The sequence below is a fragment of the Centruroides vittatus genome, unplaced genomic scaffold, assembly GCF_030686945.1.
Source record: "Centruroides vittatus isolate TY-2023 unplaced genomic scaffold, ASM3068694v2 contig_1916, whole genome shotgun sequence".
Lineage (NCBI taxonomy): Eukaryota > Metazoa > Arthropoda > Arachnida > Scorpiones > Buthidae > Centruroides > Centruroides vittatus.
The window spans coordinates 723,349-745,408 of record NW_027121179.1 but is presented as its reverse complement, the minus strand read 5'-3'; the positions used below and the strand labels follow the sequence as shown (position 1 = coordinate 745,408).

The following is a 22,060-nucleotide window of genomic DNA, read 5'->3' as shown; positions in this document are numbered from 1 at the left end:
TCTTTTAACTTTATTAAAACACCTTACTTGTTACAATCTAATCTTGTGTAAGTTTGTTATTCCAAGTAAATGGAGTCTTGTAAAAATTGGAAGTTTAGCTGTGTTATAAAAAAACTAAAACAAAACTTAAAAAAAACATAAGTAAAACTTAAAAAACGTCATTTAACGTAAAAGAAATCAAAATAATAATAATAATCGGGTTTTTTTTTTATTATTGAAAATTGGTTATTTGTATGTAATACGGTTTAAAAACAAATTATAAAATTTAAAACAGCATTTTAATTCTTTAAGGCAAATATCTTATATGCACTTTTATAAAACTAAAGTGAACAATGTAAAAATTTTTAATAATATTTGTCATTGTTTGATAATCTAGAAGAGGGACATGCATCAGGTATTTATGATTTCAGGACCTACAGTGAGGGCTAATACTAGATCCTCCGTTACGGAATCAAAACTTGTCAGGAAAATTATGAGTCAGTTTACAGTCCAATGGCAGCATGGTGTCGTGAAGTGGAGTTTATAGAGTTCCATTACATTTGCTGTCCTCAACTCAACACCGAACTACAGATGCACACTTCTGATGTAGCAACACAGCTCCGTAGTTGAACAATGTTCAACTTTTACATTTGATGCCACTGCCATACTATACCAAGTGAGCTTCTGACCAGAGTTTGATTATAAACCGAACAATAGAGTCTTGTCAACTCCAGCAACTTTGAAACTCCATGCTGCCACTGGAAGGATGACCCTGATAATCGTAGTATTAAAGTAAATAATTATATAAAGTATAATAATTAAAATACAAATTTGATTATTTCGATTAAATAAAATGGTATCATTTTTAAAGTGTAAACATTCAACAAATAAAAAAATATATTCCCTTACAGTCTTCTATATGTTTGATAAGTAAAGCAATATATTACCAAGTTAAAAATTTGAAGAACAGTCCAAAACTTTCTGTACAACTAAAAAGCTCTCATTATGGCTTATATAAAATTAATTTTCCACCAAAATTAAATGACTCTTGGATTATTCTATTTTAATTTTACATTGCTCACTATAATAAATAATATAACAATATAATGAATTCAATCTTCCAAATATTAACAATGCAAATAAACAGGGGCAAATTTAGGGGGTATGCAGCCCTACACTCCCCTTCTGGGATTTTCCCAAGTGAAGTTAGGTACCACAGGTGTAAAAAATTTTGTAAGGAATATTGTTTCCTTTCATCTCGAAAGATTTCTGGATCTACTACAGCTTCTACCTATCATGTTAAGCTGCATATAAGATAAACACCTTTCTTCGTGTAATGTATTTTAATATAAATGAGTTAATAGAATTAATTCCATATAATGAATTGAATCATGTGGAATCATTTTTCAAATATTTATCAACCTGAATTGTATATACAACTTGTGACGATAATTCGGATTTTTTTTTCATAAAGTAAAATATGGCTAGATCATTTTTAAATTTGTAACACGTGAAAATAATATCAACATTATGTAAATTTGGAGGCATTTCTTCTCTAAAAGTACGGGTAAATTAAGGCAACCAAAAACTTTTTAATAGATGAAAAAAATATTTTGGACTATTTTACAGCCCACATTCAGCTTGCACGTATCTTGGAATCAGATGTCAGAGTCGTGGCATTCCAGAGTTTACAACTTTAAGACAAGGTGCCAAACTTTAAAGATTTTTGTGATATGTTGCTTCTCTTGTATCATTTTTAAGTAATTTATCTTGTTAGATCTTCCAAGTTTTTTTTAATGAAATATACGATATTTATTATGTGATAACAGTCAGCTCGTGTATATTTTTAAATTGTTCAATCATAAAATTTTCCAATTTTATCAGTGTTAAGTCAGTCTAACTTAATGTAACTATAGTTGATGTGCTTCTGAAAACAGTCTTTCGAAATGAAAATTTAAATAGAGTATTGTCCATAACCAATATCATGCTGTTTGAATGGTCGGGTCTGAAACATAAACTGATAATTATTTTATATCTGTCCTTCATCTTCTAATATCGTCTGATTGTTATCGGATTATTTATTCATACTTTCTTTAATCTTGTACGGTGTAACTTTTTGTTATAGGTACATCCACCAATCCTTCACTTTGTACTGCAGATGTCAATAGCAGACAACAAACGATTTCATGTTACAGTCTCCAACTTCTGTAATTTTCAGACTCATCTGTATTACCATACATCAAATCTATTGCTCTGTTTTCTTACATATTAAAACCAGTTGTATGTTAAGGTATATATTAGCCAGTGCATAATTGTTTACTTCTCTTGTTCCACCATTCTTGGTCCATTTCTAAATGAAAGTCTCTCTCTCAATGATCTCCATTCTATTCATTTACGGACATTTATCTTTGAAAATTAATAAGAATATCTGTTAACTCGATCGGTTATATTCATCTATACAAAATATTTTGAATTGTCTGGACACAGAATTATACGAAATTCAATATGAGAGTAAATATTAGAAAACTTGTCCACTCTAAGATATACTTGATTAGAAAATTAGACTTCAATATTCAGAAGACACTTGTTAACAATTGATTAGAATATTTGATTTATCAAACAACAACTCCATTACTTTTTCATATTATTTTAGGAATAATTTATACTTTTTTTTCAAAAGCAAAAAAGTTTTTTCAAGAGCAAAAGTTTTTCATTCTAATTTTAAATTCAATAAATCCTATTTTCTAATGTGCTTTAACTATTCAATAAAAGTTATAACGATAAGAAAATGGTAATGTCTCTCTCTAAATTTTCTATGGTAGAATAATTATAAATAAATTTCTATAGTATAGTAATTTTTCAAATATAGAGATGCTTTCCTTGATATATGATAACTGTTTAATTCTTTATCTTCTTCCAGTGCTTTCAATGAGGAGATGGACAAGTACTTCAAGAAGGAGGACAATATTCAAGTTTAAGGTGAGAGTATGTCTTGAATATTCTTAAAACATTTTGGATATTCCTTCATTTTTCCATTAAGTCCTGCAAATCATTCCTCTTCATTCACGGTCTTCAAGTTCTTCACTTCATTCAATAAGATAATATTGATTTTGTGTTTTCAAAGTAAGCAATATTTTGATAAAATGATTCATACTGATCACCATTGTATGCAATATAAATGACTTTTATGTCTTTTTTTAATTGTTGAACTTCACCAGAATGATTATTTTAATTCAAAATACCAAATATTTTATATTTTGTTTTTTATATGAAAATTAACACACTATTCTATCACTAAAAAAAGTGAAGGAATAATTTAAATAAGCTGTATAAACTAATAAACAGAACATTATCAAACTGAAATTGTTTATTAAGATAAACCATAAATTAATTTTTAATAAATATTGTCCCAAAAGAGTACAGAATCTAAAAATTCCTAGTTGCTACACCAATTGATGAAGTGGCTGAGTGGATGAAACCACTGAACACTGGCAGTTGGTCACGGGTTTGTACCTCACCAACAGACTGGTCATTTGGCATTTTCAAGATTTTCTTCACATGTATAACACGTAAATAGGGAACAATTTCCCATAGAAAGTCATCCTGGAAAGCAACCATTTGGCATATTGCCTTATACCATCAATCTAATCCGAACGACGATGTGGTAACTTTAACTTTTTAATCAAAATTCTGCATCTGTTTTTTTATTATTATTAATTTGGATATTTCTTTTTTCTTTCCTCTTTCTGGCAAAACTGTGGGTCAGTAGGCATGAATTTCTGTTCAACAAAGACAAGTGTCCAGATTGAACCCAAGCAGACCTCGTAGTTTATCAAATCAGAGCATCAATTCACTAATGTTCCCTCATCAATGCTATTGTAAACCAGACCTATGTGATGAGCATCATTGTGGTCAAGCAGGTAGTCATGCCATAAAGCCTACTGCTGTAGAAATACAACTTCAAATCTGATCCAGATTACATAATATAAATTGGGATATTGTTCCCTTATCCCTTACATATAGTAGAGATAATGTATGTTAGGTTACCTATGAATGCTGATACCTTACACTTGTTGTTAACCAAATCTTTCTTTTTTTGGTAACTGTTTTAAATTTATTAAATAAATGATTTGCAATCATTTATTTCATAAGTTCCTTAGTTTTTAAAACATTAACCACCACTATATATTTGTTGATTGACAATAATTAATTTTTACGACAGTTTTATAAAAAAAAGCACTAAGCAAAAAGTATAAAATAGATTAATAGAATAAGTTTAATCCCACACTAAAATCATTATAAATAGATTTCAGTTTGATAATGCTGTTTTTCATTTATAAAATAGTCAATTTATCATTTTGATGAAGTACAATATATCTGAACATATATATTTCAAAATGATTTACTTACTTGAAGAAATAGAATGTCGTAGGAAATTCTCATAATAAATATAAAATCAATAAATCTTATAATCATATACCGAAAATTCAAACAAAACACATATTTATATATATAATGATATGATGAAAAGTGATGAAAACAACACACGGGTAACACCAATATATGCTACACTGTTGGTCATTTTATTGTGCTACTACAATTTTTACATTTCATGCCAAATAGGAAAACAAAACTGCCTTAAGGAAATACTTAAATTTTCAATGTGCTAAACAGACAACAATTAAAAAACCTTCGTTAAAGTATTTAATAGTATTTCCTTAAGATGAGAAACAGTGTATATTTTCATATCTGCAAAACATAAAAAGAAAGCTTTTTCATTCTAGAGACAGGAATAAATTAACCAGGAATTGGATTCTATCAACATGTAGCTAAGGTGTTTAGGCAAATAACATTAATCACACGTAGCACTTGTATTAACAAAATAGAACATGATAACATTCCATATTCCGTCAGAGATCGTGTCTGTATCTTAAAAGATGCAAATTAAATAAATTATTTTTGTACTTTGATTGGTTTAAAATATGAGTATACGCACGGACGAGTTCCTGCGGCCCCTCATTATAAAAAAAAAAAATTTGATTTAAATCTGCGAGTACATGCAGTGTTACAAATATTATTATTAAGTACAAGCAAAGGCAAATTGTTGAAAGGTTTAACAATAAAAATAATTCATTTCTACCAAGATACTGGTAATAATTATTATGAAATGATACAATATTCGTGAATATGGAGGCAGTTTTAGGAATTTCCTGAGAAAATTATTTTTCTTTGACAGAATAAAATGATAAAAGGCACAAAAAAATTTATTCAGTGGTTTATACTAAACAATGAAACATAATTAGTTATTGATTGTAACAGCTAACAAATAATGATCACAACATATTAATATTTTACATATTGCTTAAAAAAGTTGTATATAGGACATTCACTTAAACATGCAAAACTGTTAGCTGGACGACAACACAGAACACATTTTATGACATTCACAGTACTAAAAACACATGCTATAAATAATAATTGTAATTTTGCCTAAACACCCAAGCTCATAATTAAAACAAATTTACAAATTCTATAGTGTGGACAATACGGAAATATATATTTATATATGTATATATATATATATATCTGTATATGTATAAATAAAACATTCTATTAGAAATTTATAAACGTGAATAACATAAACAATTTTTTTTTTTTTGAAAAATGTTAGGGGTGTAAAATGTGAGACTAAATTTATCATTTGGGTAAGTCACACTTTGGTTTTATCAAACCAACAACAAAGAAGAAAAACAAAAAATTAAGAACAAGAAAAAATATATATAATAATAATAATAATAATAATGAAAGAACCAATTCCTGGATGTTAATTTTGGCTGCAATTTTTTCTTTTGCAAATAAAAGCAATTTTATAAATTGCAAGCCAATAAATTAATTGACAGTACAAAAAACTTTTCAGCCTATACTAAAAGAGGAATGCGAAAAATCAGATAAGAAAAAGCAGTCAGTCCAAGTCATATGAGAACATTTCGTGGTCTCTGCTGAATCCATATTATCACATGTGCACGCCCTAGCGCTTACTTTCAACTGTTAGACGAGCCGACGTTTCAGCCTGTCCACTTGCATTGGTTGCACGGCATGTGTAAATGCCTTCGTCTTCGGGAAACGTCTGCCTTATGACTAACGAACAAGAGCCGCCATCTTGAAACATCTGTAATATTGATTAAAAATATATATTACTTTACATAAATTAAAAGCAATGATGATTAAATTATTTTAAAATTTAAAATATTGTCTTTAGGAGAATGGAATGCAAACTGCACATATGTATATAAAATCATCTACCATTAATAAACATAAGAAAAAGGATTTTAATGTGCAAAATTATGATATTGAATATTACACATTGTATTAAGATACAATTATAAATAAGTGTTACAAGATTTTTTTTATTTCACATTTCATAAAAGAATACAAAGTGGACTGGAGATACTAATTGAACAATTAGTATTAATTATTTGCAGCAGAACAAAACACTACTATGATTTTTAACTGAAATTTTTAAATTCTAAGTCTATAGCTCTATAACTGAAACAAAGATAAAAGGCATAAAAATCAAATCTTTGCACATCCTATAGATATACAAGAATTATTGTAAAAGGAAAATTACTTAGCCTAAGCACTAACAATTACTCTAGAATGAACCAAGAGTTGGATAGAACATAATTAAAGAGAAAAATTTAGTAGAATTTCAGAAAAGCTAAAAGTTTATATACTTTTGTAGGTAAAGCTTTAAACTTTTCTAATTTCAATCTAGTAATGAGAAATATAGGTATTCTGATCCATTGTTATTTACATAAGTCAGTAGACTTGTTTGATTATTGTAGGAAAAAGTAAGGAAGCTATCTGTTACTTATGTGTACATTTTTTAAGCCACTTTTGAACTCCTCCCCTTCCCTTTAGTTACATGTATATTGGTTTTTGGATCTCCCTTACATTGAATTAATGACTTAAAGAAGTTCTTTGAACATTTTCTAACTGATAGATGATGCTTTGACCTCATCTCTCCCAGTTATGTACCGTACAATGATATACTTTTTGTTACCTTCTTAAGCTGTACTTAAACCTGTTGTAATGGCATATTTACTTCATAAATCAAAGCATTTGTTTTAACTTATTTTAATTTGTGGAGTCAAAGCTTTAACAATTATGATAAATCATATTTTTTAGAACTTTAAGTAACTATAACTTCATCCCCAAAAAATTAAAAATAGGAAGATCTTTTATGTGACAACAAATTTACATTTTATTTCTGTTCATAGTAATTAAAAATAATTGCAAAAAAAATGTTAATATGCTACTTTAAATGAAATTCTCATGCCACTTTATAATAAAGTTGTATTTGCTGTCTGTAGTTACGTATGTTATCCTAACTTTTGGAGGTTAACTTTGTTAAATCTCAATAGCTCTCTCAGTGCTTCCCAATTTACTAGCCACTTGCATAATCATGTTGGTGTATTGAAATTGCATTCCACAAAATTATAAATAGTAGTTTTTAATAAATAGATACTGTATATACAAAATATGTCTTTAGGTTCACAGATCTCAACTGTAAGTGAGACTTAAATTGTTATTAGAATGTTGAAAATAGATTCTTCTTCTTCTTCCTAATCAGATTAAGATGATGAACTTTATAGTAGTTAAATTTACAAACAATAAAAGTAGATGCAAGTTTGTGGCAATAGATTATCATCTGTTGCAGTGCCTTTAGTTAGCAGTATTGCTGCACTTCTGACAGCCACTAGTAACATTTGAAAGTAGATCTCAAAGTAGAACACTTAAAAATATAGCATTTAAATGAGCAAGGAAATTGTTTTTGTTCATCTTGAATATCTGTGTGACATATACAGTAACAAACAAAGTGGCTACTCTTGCATGAATAGTATGGTGCAGCAAAGAAAATTTTTGCTATTAAAAAGATGCAATGAAAAATGGACTTCATATTTAATACTAATAAATTTTAGAATTAATAATAATCTTCTTTATACTATAAATTCTTAGTTTATATTTCACTTTTATTTATATAGAAAGAAGTAAATAATATCTGGTAAGTGTTTTTCTATCTATCAACAATTTGCAAAGAATAAATTTTCTTTATAATTTAACAAGATTTGAATTTATATAAAAATATTTTATTTTATTTCCTTACACTGAAATATGTACCAAAAAATATTTCAATGACTATCGTTCACCTATATTAATATGACTGATAAATCTTGGATATAATAATAATTACCAGGATATTCTATTAATAAACACATTTTGTTAGATTTTAGCTATATATAGTAAAAAAAAATGAATATTAATGTTAAAGAATATTTTTGTTTTCCTAGAAATGCACAATTTCTATAAAGTAACAGTAATAATAAATGCTTTCTTCATAAAAATTAAAGAATTCAAAAAGTATTTAATTATGCATAGAGTTTAAAGGAAAGGAGACTCTCAAAAACTGTACATGTAATTAGTGGATAGTCCCTTACACAAACAAACTAAAATGAGTGTTTCAAATAATCTGAGAAGAAAAGTTAATAAGAATTGCAATTAAACAAAACCCAAAATGAAAATGCTGTATCTGGAAAGATAATATTAAGAAACTTGTCAATATAGTTTCAATATAAAAGCATTGAATATTTTTATAAATTTATCCTTGATTTTAACTTAATCATTTGTGCGTACTGCTGAATTTGTTTATTTCACTATTATTCATATATGTGTAAGATATGTATCTTTATGATCATAAGCAGTTGCATAACTTGAACTGATATTAAGAGAGGCAAAAGAAGAACATGCATACCTATACTCGCCCCTGTATCATCATGGATACAGTAAACTCAAGTATTGTATATAAATACATATAAGTGCATTTGTCATATTCAAATCTTCTTAATTTATTTATTTATAAAGGTAGCATACTAGAAAGGTAGGATTAGTTACACAAACAGAGAGGACCCCAAGCCCATCTCTGGTTGTGCTAATGAACATTAATTAATTGATGATATTTTTTTTTAAACTGACACGTGTTAATGTAGGGGAGAAATAAACTGTTCTGCTCAATCTTCTGATTATTTTTTAGGCAAAAATAGTCTTTACACTTAATGAAATGAGATGAAAGTTTAAAAACTTCATTTAGCAATAATAAATTTGGTGCAAGATATTAGATTCATTGATATTTCTAGTACACGTGTTAATGTAGGGGAGAAATAAACTGTTCTGCTCAATCTTCTGATTATTTTTTAGGCAAAAATAGTCTTTACACTTAATGAAATGAGATGAAAGTTTAAAAACTTCATTTAGCAATAATAAATTTGGTGCAAGATATTAGATTCATTGATATTTCTAGTAATTATGTTTAATAAACTTAAGCTTATTAAACATAATTAAAAGCTTAGTGTAATTTTCACTAGCAAATGTCTACATAAAGTAGAATGGAAAAAAAGTGAATTTTTTGTTCACTCAGTGTATTGTTTCATAAAATATTAGTAAGAGTAGAGTGCTTGTGTTAAAAGCTAATTCCAAGTATCTATTAATTATAGCTATTTTTAGGATTCTTTTTAAAATTAGAATGTTCATTCTTCAATGCTATGCTTAGATCATCCTCTCTCTTAGAAAACAATAGATTTCTTGACTATATTGGCATTCAAATATGTTTAACACCAACTAAAAAATTTAGTGGAAATGCCATCAGCAATTGCACAATATTCAATCTATTTTTTGCCAGTGATTCACAACCACCAAGGATCAAGCAGTAGAAGTTAACCAATTATCATTCATTATATTTTTAGTACATTATGCTTCTGTTATGAATAAGAGCATATATGAACTAAGCTTAATTCTAAATTATATAGACTTTTAAAGATACAATCTTCTTTCACTGATTTGTCACATAGAATTTTTAGTTTGTTAACTACTTGAATATAAATAACCAAACCAACATCATAATAAGGAGATATTTTTATTTATTCAAAGTTATAACTAAACTAGTAAAGGTATCTGCATCTCTGAATCTGAGCCAGAATCCTAGAACAGAACTAATTTGGTTATGTTGGATGCTGTTCATCACTACCCAGCTGATACAATTGTAAGTTGGGATTGTTCCTAACAAGACAGGATGACAAAAATTGACAGCAATCAGGTAACATATAGATTTGCTGTTGCTCTGCATTAGCAAAATTAAACATGCATTAGATCAAATGTTTACATAATGAATTTTTAAATTAGTACATCATTAAAATTATCAGATTATAGCCAATCTTACGGGTGCAAGAATTAGATCCCCCCTCTTCCGAGGCTAATCAGAGAATTTTTAGACGGGTCTAAAAAGATATTCGATTTCCCACAAACACACAAAAAATCGCATCTAAAATAGTACATTAGAAGCAGAGTTCTTCAGGGTAATACTTAACTCTCTCTCTTTCCCCATGGGGGAGGGAATTTCGAAAAATCCCTTCTTAGTGTACATTCTCTTGATGTACCCTAACTGTGTATCAAATTTCAACTTTCAACTACTAACTGTTTGCACTCTACACCTATTATCATCATTATCAACCCATCTTGATTATATGATAAGGTTGGTAAACAATTTCTTTGTATATTATTATTAAAATCACTATACTATGAGAAAAATATAGATATGAACACCATTATCCCTGAATTAACATTTTAAAAGTAGACAATCTTGACAAACAAATTTGCTCGAGACTTCCGTTTTTCTTAATTAAAATTAACAAACTCCCAAACAAAATTAATTATATACCAAGCCATTTATCTTTTTAGAAAAATAACACATTTTTAATGATATTCATGAAATTCAATCAACAAGAATGCCTCGTTAAATATAGTGTACATATTTAGATTTTAGTTGCTGATCATTGAGTTTATTTTTGTTTTTGTTCTTTTTATCTTTAGTGCAACAAAATTATTCTAAAAAAATATATTAAATTAAAATTCAAAATTGCAGATTTTACATCTTTATTTTTCAAGGCAGAAAATTACTATTTAATACACCACCCTCTCAACCATGATAAGGACGAAAAAAATAAATTCAGATAATAAAATCAGCTGTTATCATTACATTATCATACAGTAAATTAATTATTTAATTAGCCAAGTTATAGCCTAAAGTAATTTTAACTATAGGTAGGTGATTAAGTCACCATCATGTATTTAATTTATTAATTTAGAATATCCTGGAAGAAAACATCAATGTAGAGTGAGACCCAAATCCATAACTCATGCTTAGCCAGACCTCCATTCAATCTTTGCTTTCAGATCAATTAAAATTAATTTAGAAGATATAACCATACTGGTCACAATTGCTTACCTTTAACCCAAATTATGACCCAGTAAATGATAATGCCAAATTCATAATGTCATATTCATTATTTTAAAATTTTATTATAACAATTTTTCTTTTTATATATATTATGTACATGTTTGCCAGGTTTGTTTCTAGTACACTAATATATCAAAATTCAAAATCAAAATATGAAATCAGTACTTTGAAAGATTTATGTATTAGGTATTTAATACTTATACATTAACATTAATACTATTTTCAGAAATTCAATAATGTTTCAGGGAGAAAAGTATTTTAATATTTTAGAAGAGACTATATCATACAAGCCAGCTGGCTCAGACTGAGGACCCGAGCTTTCAAATTTGTAAGAAAATTTGATAAAAACATTTTGCGTCCCTACAAAACCTCCAAGTCCCTTGCTTACAAGAAAAAAATATTTATGCAATCGTTACTTGTTTTTTAATTAATTGACTCCATAAATCTAAACTAAGTAAAGGAATATGTGATAAATTATGCTATCTTAAATGTGATTTTGTCTTCAATTTCCTGAACTAAGCAGGGTTTTTCTGTATATTGTATATTATAGAATTAATTTCCAATGACTTGAAAGAATTATAAGTATCAACAGCCAAATGGCCATGGAGATTAAGGCATCAGTCTACTGCTCCAAGAATCCAGATTGAATCTTGGCCCTATCTGTTACAACCTTGCCACCCCACAACGGGTAAGGAAAAAAGGCTTTAGTGCCCACAAAGTAGAAAGAGCCAAAAATTAAAAAAAATTAATTTCAAATTATCAAGCAAGAAAATAAAATTATAAGAATCCAAACTAGCCATTAGATTTAAATATGAGAATATGATTATATTTTGAAAATCATGCAATAATGAATTTTTCTTGGAAATACAGTAGAGCGTCGTTAATCGGAACACTGGTAATCAGAATCGCCGGTAATCGGCACGATTTTCAGTCGACTGTGTCGTGCTGAATTGAACGTCTTTGATACTAAATTTACTTCTAAAGTATAATTTTCATGTTTTTATTTTGTTTGTACAAAATGTAGAAATAATTTTTAACGATACGATAGCCTCGATTATTATTATAAAAATTTTCGTTAGGCTTAAAATCGACGAAAATTCAACACGAAGCGACACGCAACGGAGAAAAATTTGAACATCGGACAGGTTAATGTATTTTTTCGTACATAATGGGTAATCGGAACAAATGACTAATCGGAACAACACCAGTCCCCATTGATTCCGATTTTCGACTCTCTACTGTATTATAATTCTGTAATTGAATTTTTAAACCTAAATCACCATGAGAACAATCAATACTTTTCTGAAAGTTACATATAATGAAAATGAATCAATTGAACTGTTATCTGCTTATGACAAAGTACATAGACATATCAAATGCATGATGGTATTAAACAAATTACCATAGATATTCCATCATTTAAATAAACATTGTTTTCATAAATGGTTAAAATTAGAAATCATATGACATGGAAAATGTACTTTTATGATAAACTGCAAAATAGCCAAAGTGGCAAAAACTTATCTTTGCTATTTACATTATAGTTACATTTAAAGAAGCATACAATTAAAAAATAAAGATCATATCATGGTCTTTATTTTTTTAAAACTGTGCCCTGTGGACACTAAAAGGGCCTAATTTTTCATATCGTAGGTTTGGTCGAACAATGAGGGATGAGGTCCAACATATTTGGGACAAACCATCTGTGAAAATTCCCGGAGAGTTACCCAGATTGGTAGATAGATGACTTAACCACACTGGCCATTCGACCATCAGATGTAATTTTTATGCTCATCGGAAACCAAACTTAAATCTAATGCCTATTTATATAATATAAATGTTATACATATAAAAAATTTATTTAATTGTTCTAAAGCAATTTAAACTCCAAAAGAGCTAAATTTTGGACTTTTATCATGTAAATATTTTTAATATACTGCAGAGTATCACAAGATAATTCACTAAAGAATTCTTCATATCATTCCTTTACTCATGGATGTCCAGAAAGGGGCAGAAGGAACTTTGGGGTCCTACACAATAATGCAATAATTTGAACAAAAAAATAAAGTAAAGGAAGTAATTTGTTATAAAATCCCAATATGTATTTTGTCCTCGGTCCCATTACCCTCTGGGTGGCCCCGTACATACAACAATGGATTTAAACCTAGATTAGGGTGACCGATGTTCCCAATTTCCAGGGACTGTCCCTGTTTTTGTCTGTTTTTAATATTTTATTGTAAAATCAATTTTTGAATAGATCAATAAATAAATAAATTTTAAAAAAATAACTGAAGTTCAATTAGTTTTAGACCCTTTTCCACTGACTGTGAAATATGTTCCTGGTTGGATTGTAAATGTTATGGTCAACCTATCTAGTTCTTCTTAGAAAATAATTATTTAGCAAGTTGTAAAACAAAAGTGAAAGTTTCTTAGAAATGCTATAAAAACAAATAATAGTATATTAACATTACTAATGCTTATTATCTACTTAATCTATGAGGAAACTTCCTAAGTGTTTTACATGATAAATATCAATCAATGGTTCTATAACTTCTTTAAAATTGTCTTTGGTTTTGCAGTAGAACATTACTTATTATCATATGTCTAACTAACAAAACAGCAATTTTACACGGCTTATTTAAGTCACATTAGGTTTCTGCTTACGGAGTTTGATAAATTTTTCTACTAAGTACTTTCAGACACTTCTTGTCTATCATCAGAGTCCAAATCTCATAGAATATGTTCTGCATTTTCAAACAATTCTTAAACTTAACAATATTTGAATTGAAGTTAAGTTTTACGTTTAAGTTTCAGAACTGTTTAAAAATACAGAGAGATCTGTGAGATTTGGACTCCGATAATGACAATTTTTCTTCTGAAAGCACAGAAAAAAAAACTGATTGTACGCTACGGGGTGTATTAATATTTGGTTCAATTATCTTGCAATAATTTGTATATAAAATACAAAATATATTATATGAACTAATTAATAAATATAATTTCAGAGATATATAATACGAAAAGAATAAATTGTTATTAAATAACCATAATTTGCATTTGGAGATAAATAGTAAAAATTGTAATAATTTACAAGAACTAAAATGTAAATAATTTATTTTTCTTCTTTTGCTGAGTTTATTGACAACATTAAAAAAACTTTTAAACTATGCTGTCTTTCCTGCAAACAATGAAGACTTTTTCTCACGTTCAACTGGACCCATAAGCCAACATAATTTGAGGATCTGATCCAGACTTAAATCCTGGTCCTCCGTGCAACAGGCTGATGTAATAACCACTTTTTGTTATCTGGTCCCAGTTATCAATAGTTAAATTACTGATTTTAGAAATCCTGAGTATTTTTATCAATATAACTAATCTCAATCAGATAGCAAAGTAGTTGAGGTGTCAGACTACCACTCTGGGGACCTGAGAATGAATCCAAACAGGTCAAAAAAAAAAAACCTCAGCCACCCTATAGAGGGCTTTTTAATCAAGCCCACATAGCACCCACAGAGTGGAAAGAGTAAAAAAAGAGAACTAATCTGAACTAGCAGTTCATAACTTTGTCATTACTGGATTTTTAGCTTCATCTGTTAAGTAATTAAATTAACAGAGATTAAAAACAAAATAGAAACATACTTGGAAATCTCTTGTTGGTTTTATGATTGCTCCTTCTCTGTACCATGTAATTTTAGGTGTTGGTGTTCCTGTTACAGATGTTACAAACCTAGCTGGAGTACCTTCAGGTACTTTCAAATCTGCCAGTGGATTTAGAGAGGGAGGTACTTCGGTCGATTCCGGCACTGCAAAACAAAAAGAAACAGTTTACCAATTATATCTGTGATGTAAAAATGATGATTTTTTTTTTAAGAAACAAAACTTTCTTTACCTATAACTTTTAAATTTGCACTTGTTGTAATCATGCCAGCAGAATTCGAGGCTACACACTTATATACACCTTCGTCTTCGGGAAAGGCCTCTGATATACGGAGCGAATAAATATCTTTTTCTGTTGACATGCGGAAGTAACGAGATTGTTTGACTAGAGTGTCTCCTCTGTACCACTTGACTTGGGGTGCTATTTAAATTATAAGAATTGTCATTATTTAAAATTCGAAAAACTTGATTTTGTTAATTAGTATAAAGAGATACTCACCTGGTGTTCCTGATATTTTACACTGGAACACAGCAGATTGTCCTTCTTTTACAGTTAGATCTTTCAATGGATCTACAACTTCAGGAACTTTACTTTCTTTTCCTTGATCTTTAGAAACAGCTGCTTTTGGTTTAGTTGGAGCTATTAAAACATTGAAAAATGACAATTTTTATTATAAAAATATTGAAATAATCAAGCTTTTTGATTATATTAATAAAAAATAGTTTGAAACTTACATTCAATAATAACATTGGCTTGACAACGAGCTTCTCCAGCCTTATTGATAGCAACACATTCGTACGAACCTGCATCTTCATTGACAGCTTCTAATATTAACAATGTATAGAGATCGTCTTCTTCTAATAATTTGTGTGTAATGTCAGGAACAACTTTCTTTCCATTCTGAAAACATTTTTATTTTCATTATTAATAAACTAAAATATAGAACTTATGTTATTGCAATAAAAATTCGAGTTACCTTTAACCAATAGACATCAAATGGTTTTGATCCGCTCACTTTTGCATCAAGGCGAACCAGCTGTCCAGATTTTGTTGAACAGCTTTGAATGGTGCGATTGAAATTTGGCGGTACTACTCCACCTCTCTTTTGTTCTTTTCTCTCTGATAATCAATAAAACATGCATATATAATTATAGAAATAGTAAGATTTAATCTACTGTTTATGAAAACTCACCTTCTACAACTAAATTTGCAGAGCTCTTTGCTGACCCACCACGATTTTCTGCTTTCACCGAGAATACACCACTGTCTTCTAGGTATACTTCACGAATGACCAAAGTAGATTTCTTATCAGTTGTAGTAATCTAAATACACAATTAAAAAATTATAAAACAAAACGTTACGAATATTTCTTCCGAATATCATCATTCCATGGATGAATGCGCAAAGATTCGTACCTGGAAATCTTTAGAATTTTGAATAGGGAAGTTTTCTCTAAACCAGGTGATATTTGGAGTCGGTGTTCCAGTGAATATACATTCAAATTTACCAGATTCACCTTCAAATACTCTACACGGTTGGATTTTCTTGGTGAACACTGGTGACTTTGATTCGGGCTACAAAAATTCATACAAAATTAATTAATTTGCATTATAATCCACTCCAGAAAAAATATTAACTAATTATAATATACTTACAACTGGTCCAGCAACTTTTCTTTCTTTTGTTTTTGCTTTATGTTCCTGTTCCACTGTTTCTGTTACGGTTGTGTGACGGGTTATTTCTAAATCACCTTGAACTTCTTTTTGTGTTTGTTTTTGTTTAGAAACATGAACTTCTTTACCATAAACTGTACTTTCGGGAGATGTTGGAGGAGGTTGTGGAAACTGTATTGTTTTACTGTCGCTAAAATTTATATCCAAAACTTAATAAATGATAGAGAGAGCATAACGTATCAAAAATCTAACAATACTTACATTTGTGATTCATATGTCTTAGCCATATACTGTACTTGGGATTGTTGTTCCACTCGTTTTTCACCAGTTTTTTCATCATACTATAGATAATTACATATTTGATATATTTAGTATATACTTTTATAAAATGAGGACCATAAAGTACTTACATAGATTGCTTCAGATTTATAACGTTTCACTTCAGGTTGAAGTTTTTTCAGTTCTTCCTCCTCTAATCTTTTCTTTCCTTTGATATGATCACCTTTAAAACAAGAATTTATTTAAATTTTACAATATTAAAAGTTAAAAGTTGTAAATATTTAGAATAATATATACCTTCTTCGCTCTCCTCCGTGTGCCACACGTCAATACGAGTTCCACCGGGTGTAAGCTTTTCTTCAAATACATCCTCCAGTTCGCATTCTTGACGCTGATGCTGGTAAGATCTAATTTCACTGTCATACCATGCTGCAGAAAAACAAATGTGTTAAAAACTGTGTAATTAATATTCCTAAAATCCATTTCCCTTCAACAGAATTTCCTGGATGACAAAATTATACCAAAAAAAAAAAATATTTTCAGTAGAAAAACCTGTCATTTCACAAAACACTCAGTTTATAAATCCTGAACAGCAGCTGAAATGATTATTATAAACATATTGCACATATAGAAGGCATGCAAAAGTATTCATTAGTAGAAAAGTATTGACAGAAATCATACCTATATAATCCAGATTTCCGAGTCATTGATGTGAGCAAGATAGAGAGCGTGCAAGAAGAATCAGCAGCCGAAGAATGAAGCGGCAAAGCTTTTGTAGTTTCTTCAGAATAATCATTGGTTAATTGGCAAAATATATTTACATCTTCTCGGATTTGCTTGGCATAATTCATTAACATGCTTCATACTTTATTAGTTTTATGTTTGATTTTTAAAACTAAGTATATATATATAGATATATAAATTGTTATTGAATTTGAGTATTTGAGTGTAAGAAGAGTTTTGTATTAATTGTATGTAAGTGATAATTTCTCATATTGCATAGGAATTCCAGTTCTGAGTTCATATGTGAATTGTTTAGAGGTAAATTTCCATTGATAAAATCTATTGATACAGCAAATGAAAACCTATAATAATGTAAAGATGTGTAGAATACTGAACTGTTTGTCTGTATACACATCATAATTAAATTGATCAGCATTGAAACATAGAACATGCAATAGTAATTTCAAATTGATACAAGTAGTGTTTCAAAGTTGATTTATAGGAATCTCTTCATCATTTTTATGACCATATTTACCACTAATTGTAATAATGTTCAATAATCACACTTAAAATACAGAGAGGATGTATAAGTCAAAGAAACACACAGATAATTTTGTAATAATTGATCCTTATAGTTGTATAAGTTTAAAAATGTATGTAATTATGTTTTATGATACTATCAAATCCAATTAGATCATCAGTTTTTATGGTTCCTCTGATGGATGTAGAGGTTACTGAAGGATTGAAAGTATTCTCCTTATGCCATAAGGATGGTCATCCAACTTCTTTTGTAAGAATTTTTAGTTTAATTTAATCCAGTACAATTCAATTTTAAAAAATTTATATAGATAATTAATTTACTCCTTTTTTAAATCAATATTTTAGTCAGCTGTTTTGACTAAATGTATGTGTTTTGATTTTAAATTAAATTTTAGTTAATAATTTTTAATTATATACATTAAATTGTTGTTTAATTTTAGCATGAAGTTTATAAATAAGCTTTTAGAATTAATTTTGATTAGTCATAAGCAGAGTTCTGTGTTTAACTGAAAAGAGAAGCAATAGTTGTTTTGCCCGTGCAACAAAAGTTGTTAATGTCATCTTAGTTGTATACATGAAATATTATAGTGTGAAACATTGTAAGACTCGTACAAGCATCAACACACACCCATCCATTCACACGCAGACTACACTTAAAGATTAATGTCGCAGCCTTCCACTTACGTCTCGGAGAATTTTTCAAAACGAGTCGGTAGTCGTCATGTCGTGGTCTTACTTCTAATGTCGTCCAACAGCATGCCTCTCCGACTGCATTTCTGGCATAGACTTCTACTTTACCTTGATCATATTGTCTAGCTTTTGGTATGTCTAAGTGGTATATGCCATCATATGTTAACTTATAACGTGATCCCTAGGATAAATTGCAAAAAATTTATAAATTGTTGACATTATGAATATAATGAAATTATTATATAATTGATGATAATGGATGTAATTTTACTTACAGTGACGACAGTGTTACCATTGAGAACCCACATAATACGTGGTCTTGGATAACCGGTTACACGGCAGCAGAATTTGGCCCACTCTCCTTCAACAACGTTCTGTGGCTCTGGTTTCATAACAAATACTGGAGGTGCTCTTTCTTGTGGTACATCTTCTGGATATTCCACTCTTTAATAAAAATAGTATTTTAGTTTTATTTTCAAATACTATCTAAACTCATTTTTTCCTTTATATTCAACAGTTAAATCTTACAATACTTATAATTTTACCTTTGCCAGGAAGCTTCCATTTCTGCAATTTTCTGCACACCACTTTCCATTTCTTTGGGCAGTTGTGTTCCATATATCAATGGTGGTTTACCTGTTGAGAAAATACTTTGAAATATATAATAAATAATTCAACAATATTTAAAATAATTTGAATATACCTTTGCATTTCAATGTTGTTTTAGTTGTATCCTCCCCTAATTCATTAACAGCTCTTGCAACATATTCACCAGAATCTTCGGCATATACATAAAGAATATCAAGAGCAACAAATCCAAAATCATGAGTAGTTTTGAAACGATGACCCGATCTCAATGGTTGTCCATTATGATACCATTCAACCCTCAGTTTAGGATCATTGATTGGTTCTAATCTGCACTCGAAATGTACGCTATCTCCTTCGTGAAGGTTTTCTTGTGGTTGGATCTGCGTCACGAAACGAGGAGGTTGCAAAGGTGTTTCTTCACTGGGTGCTTCATATGCTGGTGGATATTCCAGATCCCTGAGTTTTTCTGCAGACATTCCTTCTGGAAGTTGACTATCCATAATGATATCTCTCTTGCCTGAGTAAAGATAAAAGAAAATTTTCAATAACAATAATTTATACAAAAACATTAAGTTATTATTTCCAAAATTTACTTTTGATTTTGAGAACTGCTTTCGTAGTATCAGAGCCATATTTGTTAGTGGCACGACAGAGGTATTCTCCAGAATCACGAGGGAACAACCAATCAATTTCAAGAACAACAAAACCAAAATCATCAACAGTGTGTACACGAGTGCCTAGAAAAAAAGCAAAAATAATTTAAAATTATAAGCATTAATATATTTATAATAATAATAATAATAATAAGGGTATAACAAATGTTTACCTGTTGTAAGAGGCTTGCCATTTAAGAACCACTCAACTTTCATATGTGGATCACCAACAGGTTCCAAACGACAATCAAATCTTGCAGAATCTCCTTCAACCTTATCAACCAAGTCTTGTATTTGAGTAATAAAATGTGGAGGCATCTTTGCACCTTCATCATATATAACCTCTTTTGTCTGATACATTGATTCTTCTAATTTCTGCAAACTTTCAGTTCCAGATCGCCATTCATGAGGAAGTTGAGGTTCCATAATTACGGATTGTTTGACTATAACAAATGTTTTACTTTAAAATTCGTATCAAAATGAAATTCTAAATTTTTAGGAGTGAATTTATAACTATCATACCTTTTATTGTTAATTTAGCAGATACTGTTGCTTCTCCAATTTTATTTATTGCTTTACAAGTGTATGTTCCCGAATCTCTTGAGTAAACTCCAGCAATTTCCAAAATTACGAATCCAAAATCGCTGATGGTTTTTACTCTTGAACCTGTTGGCAAGTTTATAAAACGATTACATTAGCTCCATTTCATTTTACTAAGCTGTTTTAAACCATTAAACATAAAAATTTGAGCTATTTTAAGGTAATAAATTCATGCAATACCTGTGATGAGAGGTTTGCCATTATGGAACCATTCCACTCTCATCGATGGATCATTAGTAGGAACGAGTCTGCATTCAAAGTGAGCCAAAGCATTTTCTGGTAGTGTTTGATCTTCTATAGGTGTGAGAAATTTTGGTGGTTGAGAAACATCAACATCCATCCATTGTTCCGCTAATCTCTTATCTGATATTTCTTCAAATTTGGCAATTTTCTCAATTCCAGTTTCCATTCCCTCAGGAAGTTGGGTTTCCAAAATAATGCTTCTTTTGCCTTTATGATTTTTAAATATTTTATAAATATAAAATACTTTATAGATTTAAGTCACAGTTATTAATAATAATACTCACCTTCACATTTAACAGTGCATGTGGTAACGGCTTCACCAACTCTGTTTGTTGCTCTGCAAGAATATAAACCGCTGTCTTCTGGATATACTGGACTGATTTCCAGCACAACAAAACCAAAATCGTGAATGGGACGAATACGAGTACCTATTGGTAAATAATGAATTAGTTATGATATTGGGAATTTTAATTGTTGTTGTTATTATTAGGGCTGTCCATGAATTATGTAATGTAGATATGGGTGAGTGGGTATGCAGATAGCTGTTACTATGCTGGGAGTGTTTTCATTTTTAAGGATTCATTTTTGTTTCTGAAGTGTTGCATAGCAAACTGGATTGTTTGTCACTGCTTTGTATATTATACACGTAATTAATACCCCATGCTCTGTATTATTCCTTAGTACAATTAAGAGGATTGATCAAAGATATGAAATACGTAATTTATGGACAATTCCTTAGATTAATTATAAACTTTACCAGCTCGTAAAGGTTTTCCATCTCTAAACCATTCCACTCTCAGTTCTGGATCATCTGTTGGAATAAGTCTGGCTTCAAGATGAGCATTTTCACCTTCTCTTAAATTGGACAGATTTTCTAAAGGAACCGTGAATCTCGGTGCTTCTCTTCTCTGATCGTCAACATACTCTCTACGAGAACGATATAATGATTCCTCTAACTGCATGATTCTTTCATTTCCTCCTGCCATTTCTGGTGGTAATTGAGGGTCTAATATGATAGAACTTTTTGCTATAAAAAAAAATATATTCAATTATAAGTAAATGTAATAAAATTTATTAAATAATA

At 29.5% G+C, this 22,060-nt stretch overlaps 1 protein-coding gene across 1 annotated transcript in view; it reads right to left on the bottom strand.

Annotated features, from left to right (window-relative positions):
- sls (sallimus) overlaps positions 1-22,060 on the bottom strand; it is an 87,172-nt gene that overhangs the window by 18,389 nt on the left and 46,723 nt on the right. The window contains exons 86-107 of the mRNA XM_067264770.1: positions 21,734-22,003; positions 21,261-21,404; positions 20,914-21,183; positions 20,656-20,799; positions 20,307-20,576; positions 20,074-20,217; positions 19,596-19,997; positions 19,438-19,528; positions 19,168-19,336; positions 18,887-19,073; positions 17,237-17,368; positions 17,071-17,162; positions 16,922-17,001; positions 16,643-16,850; positions 16,403-16,561; positions 16,180-16,309; positions 15,964-16,106; positions 15,722-15,887; positions 15,486-15,626; positions 15,219-15,407; positions 14,969-15,132; positions 6,019-6,148 (exon numbers count right to left, since the gene is read on the bottom strand). Coding sequence (XP_067120871.1) covers positions 6,019-6,148; positions 14,969-15,132; positions 15,219-15,407; positions 15,486-15,626; positions 15,722-15,887; positions 15,964-16,106; positions 16,180-16,309; positions 16,403-16,561; positions 16,643-16,850; positions 16,922-17,001; positions 17,071-17,162; positions 17,237-17,368; positions 18,887-19,073; positions 19,168-19,336; positions 19,438-19,528; positions 19,596-19,997; positions 20,074-20,217; positions 20,307-20,576; positions 20,656-20,799; positions 20,914-21,183; positions 21,261-21,404; positions 21,734-22,003 — 3,825 coding nt within the window. The remainder of the gene's footprint in view (positions 1-6,018; positions 6,149-14,968; positions 15,133-15,218; positions 15,408-15,485; positions 15,627-15,721; positions 15,888-15,963; positions 16,107-16,179; positions 16,310-16,402; positions 16,562-16,642; positions 16,851-16,921; positions 17,002-17,070; positions 17,163-17,236; positions 17,369-18,886; positions 19,074-19,167; positions 19,337-19,437; positions 19,529-19,595; positions 19,998-20,073; positions 20,218-20,306; positions 20,577-20,655; positions 20,800-20,913; positions 21,184-21,260; positions 21,405-21,733; positions 22,004-22,060) is intronic.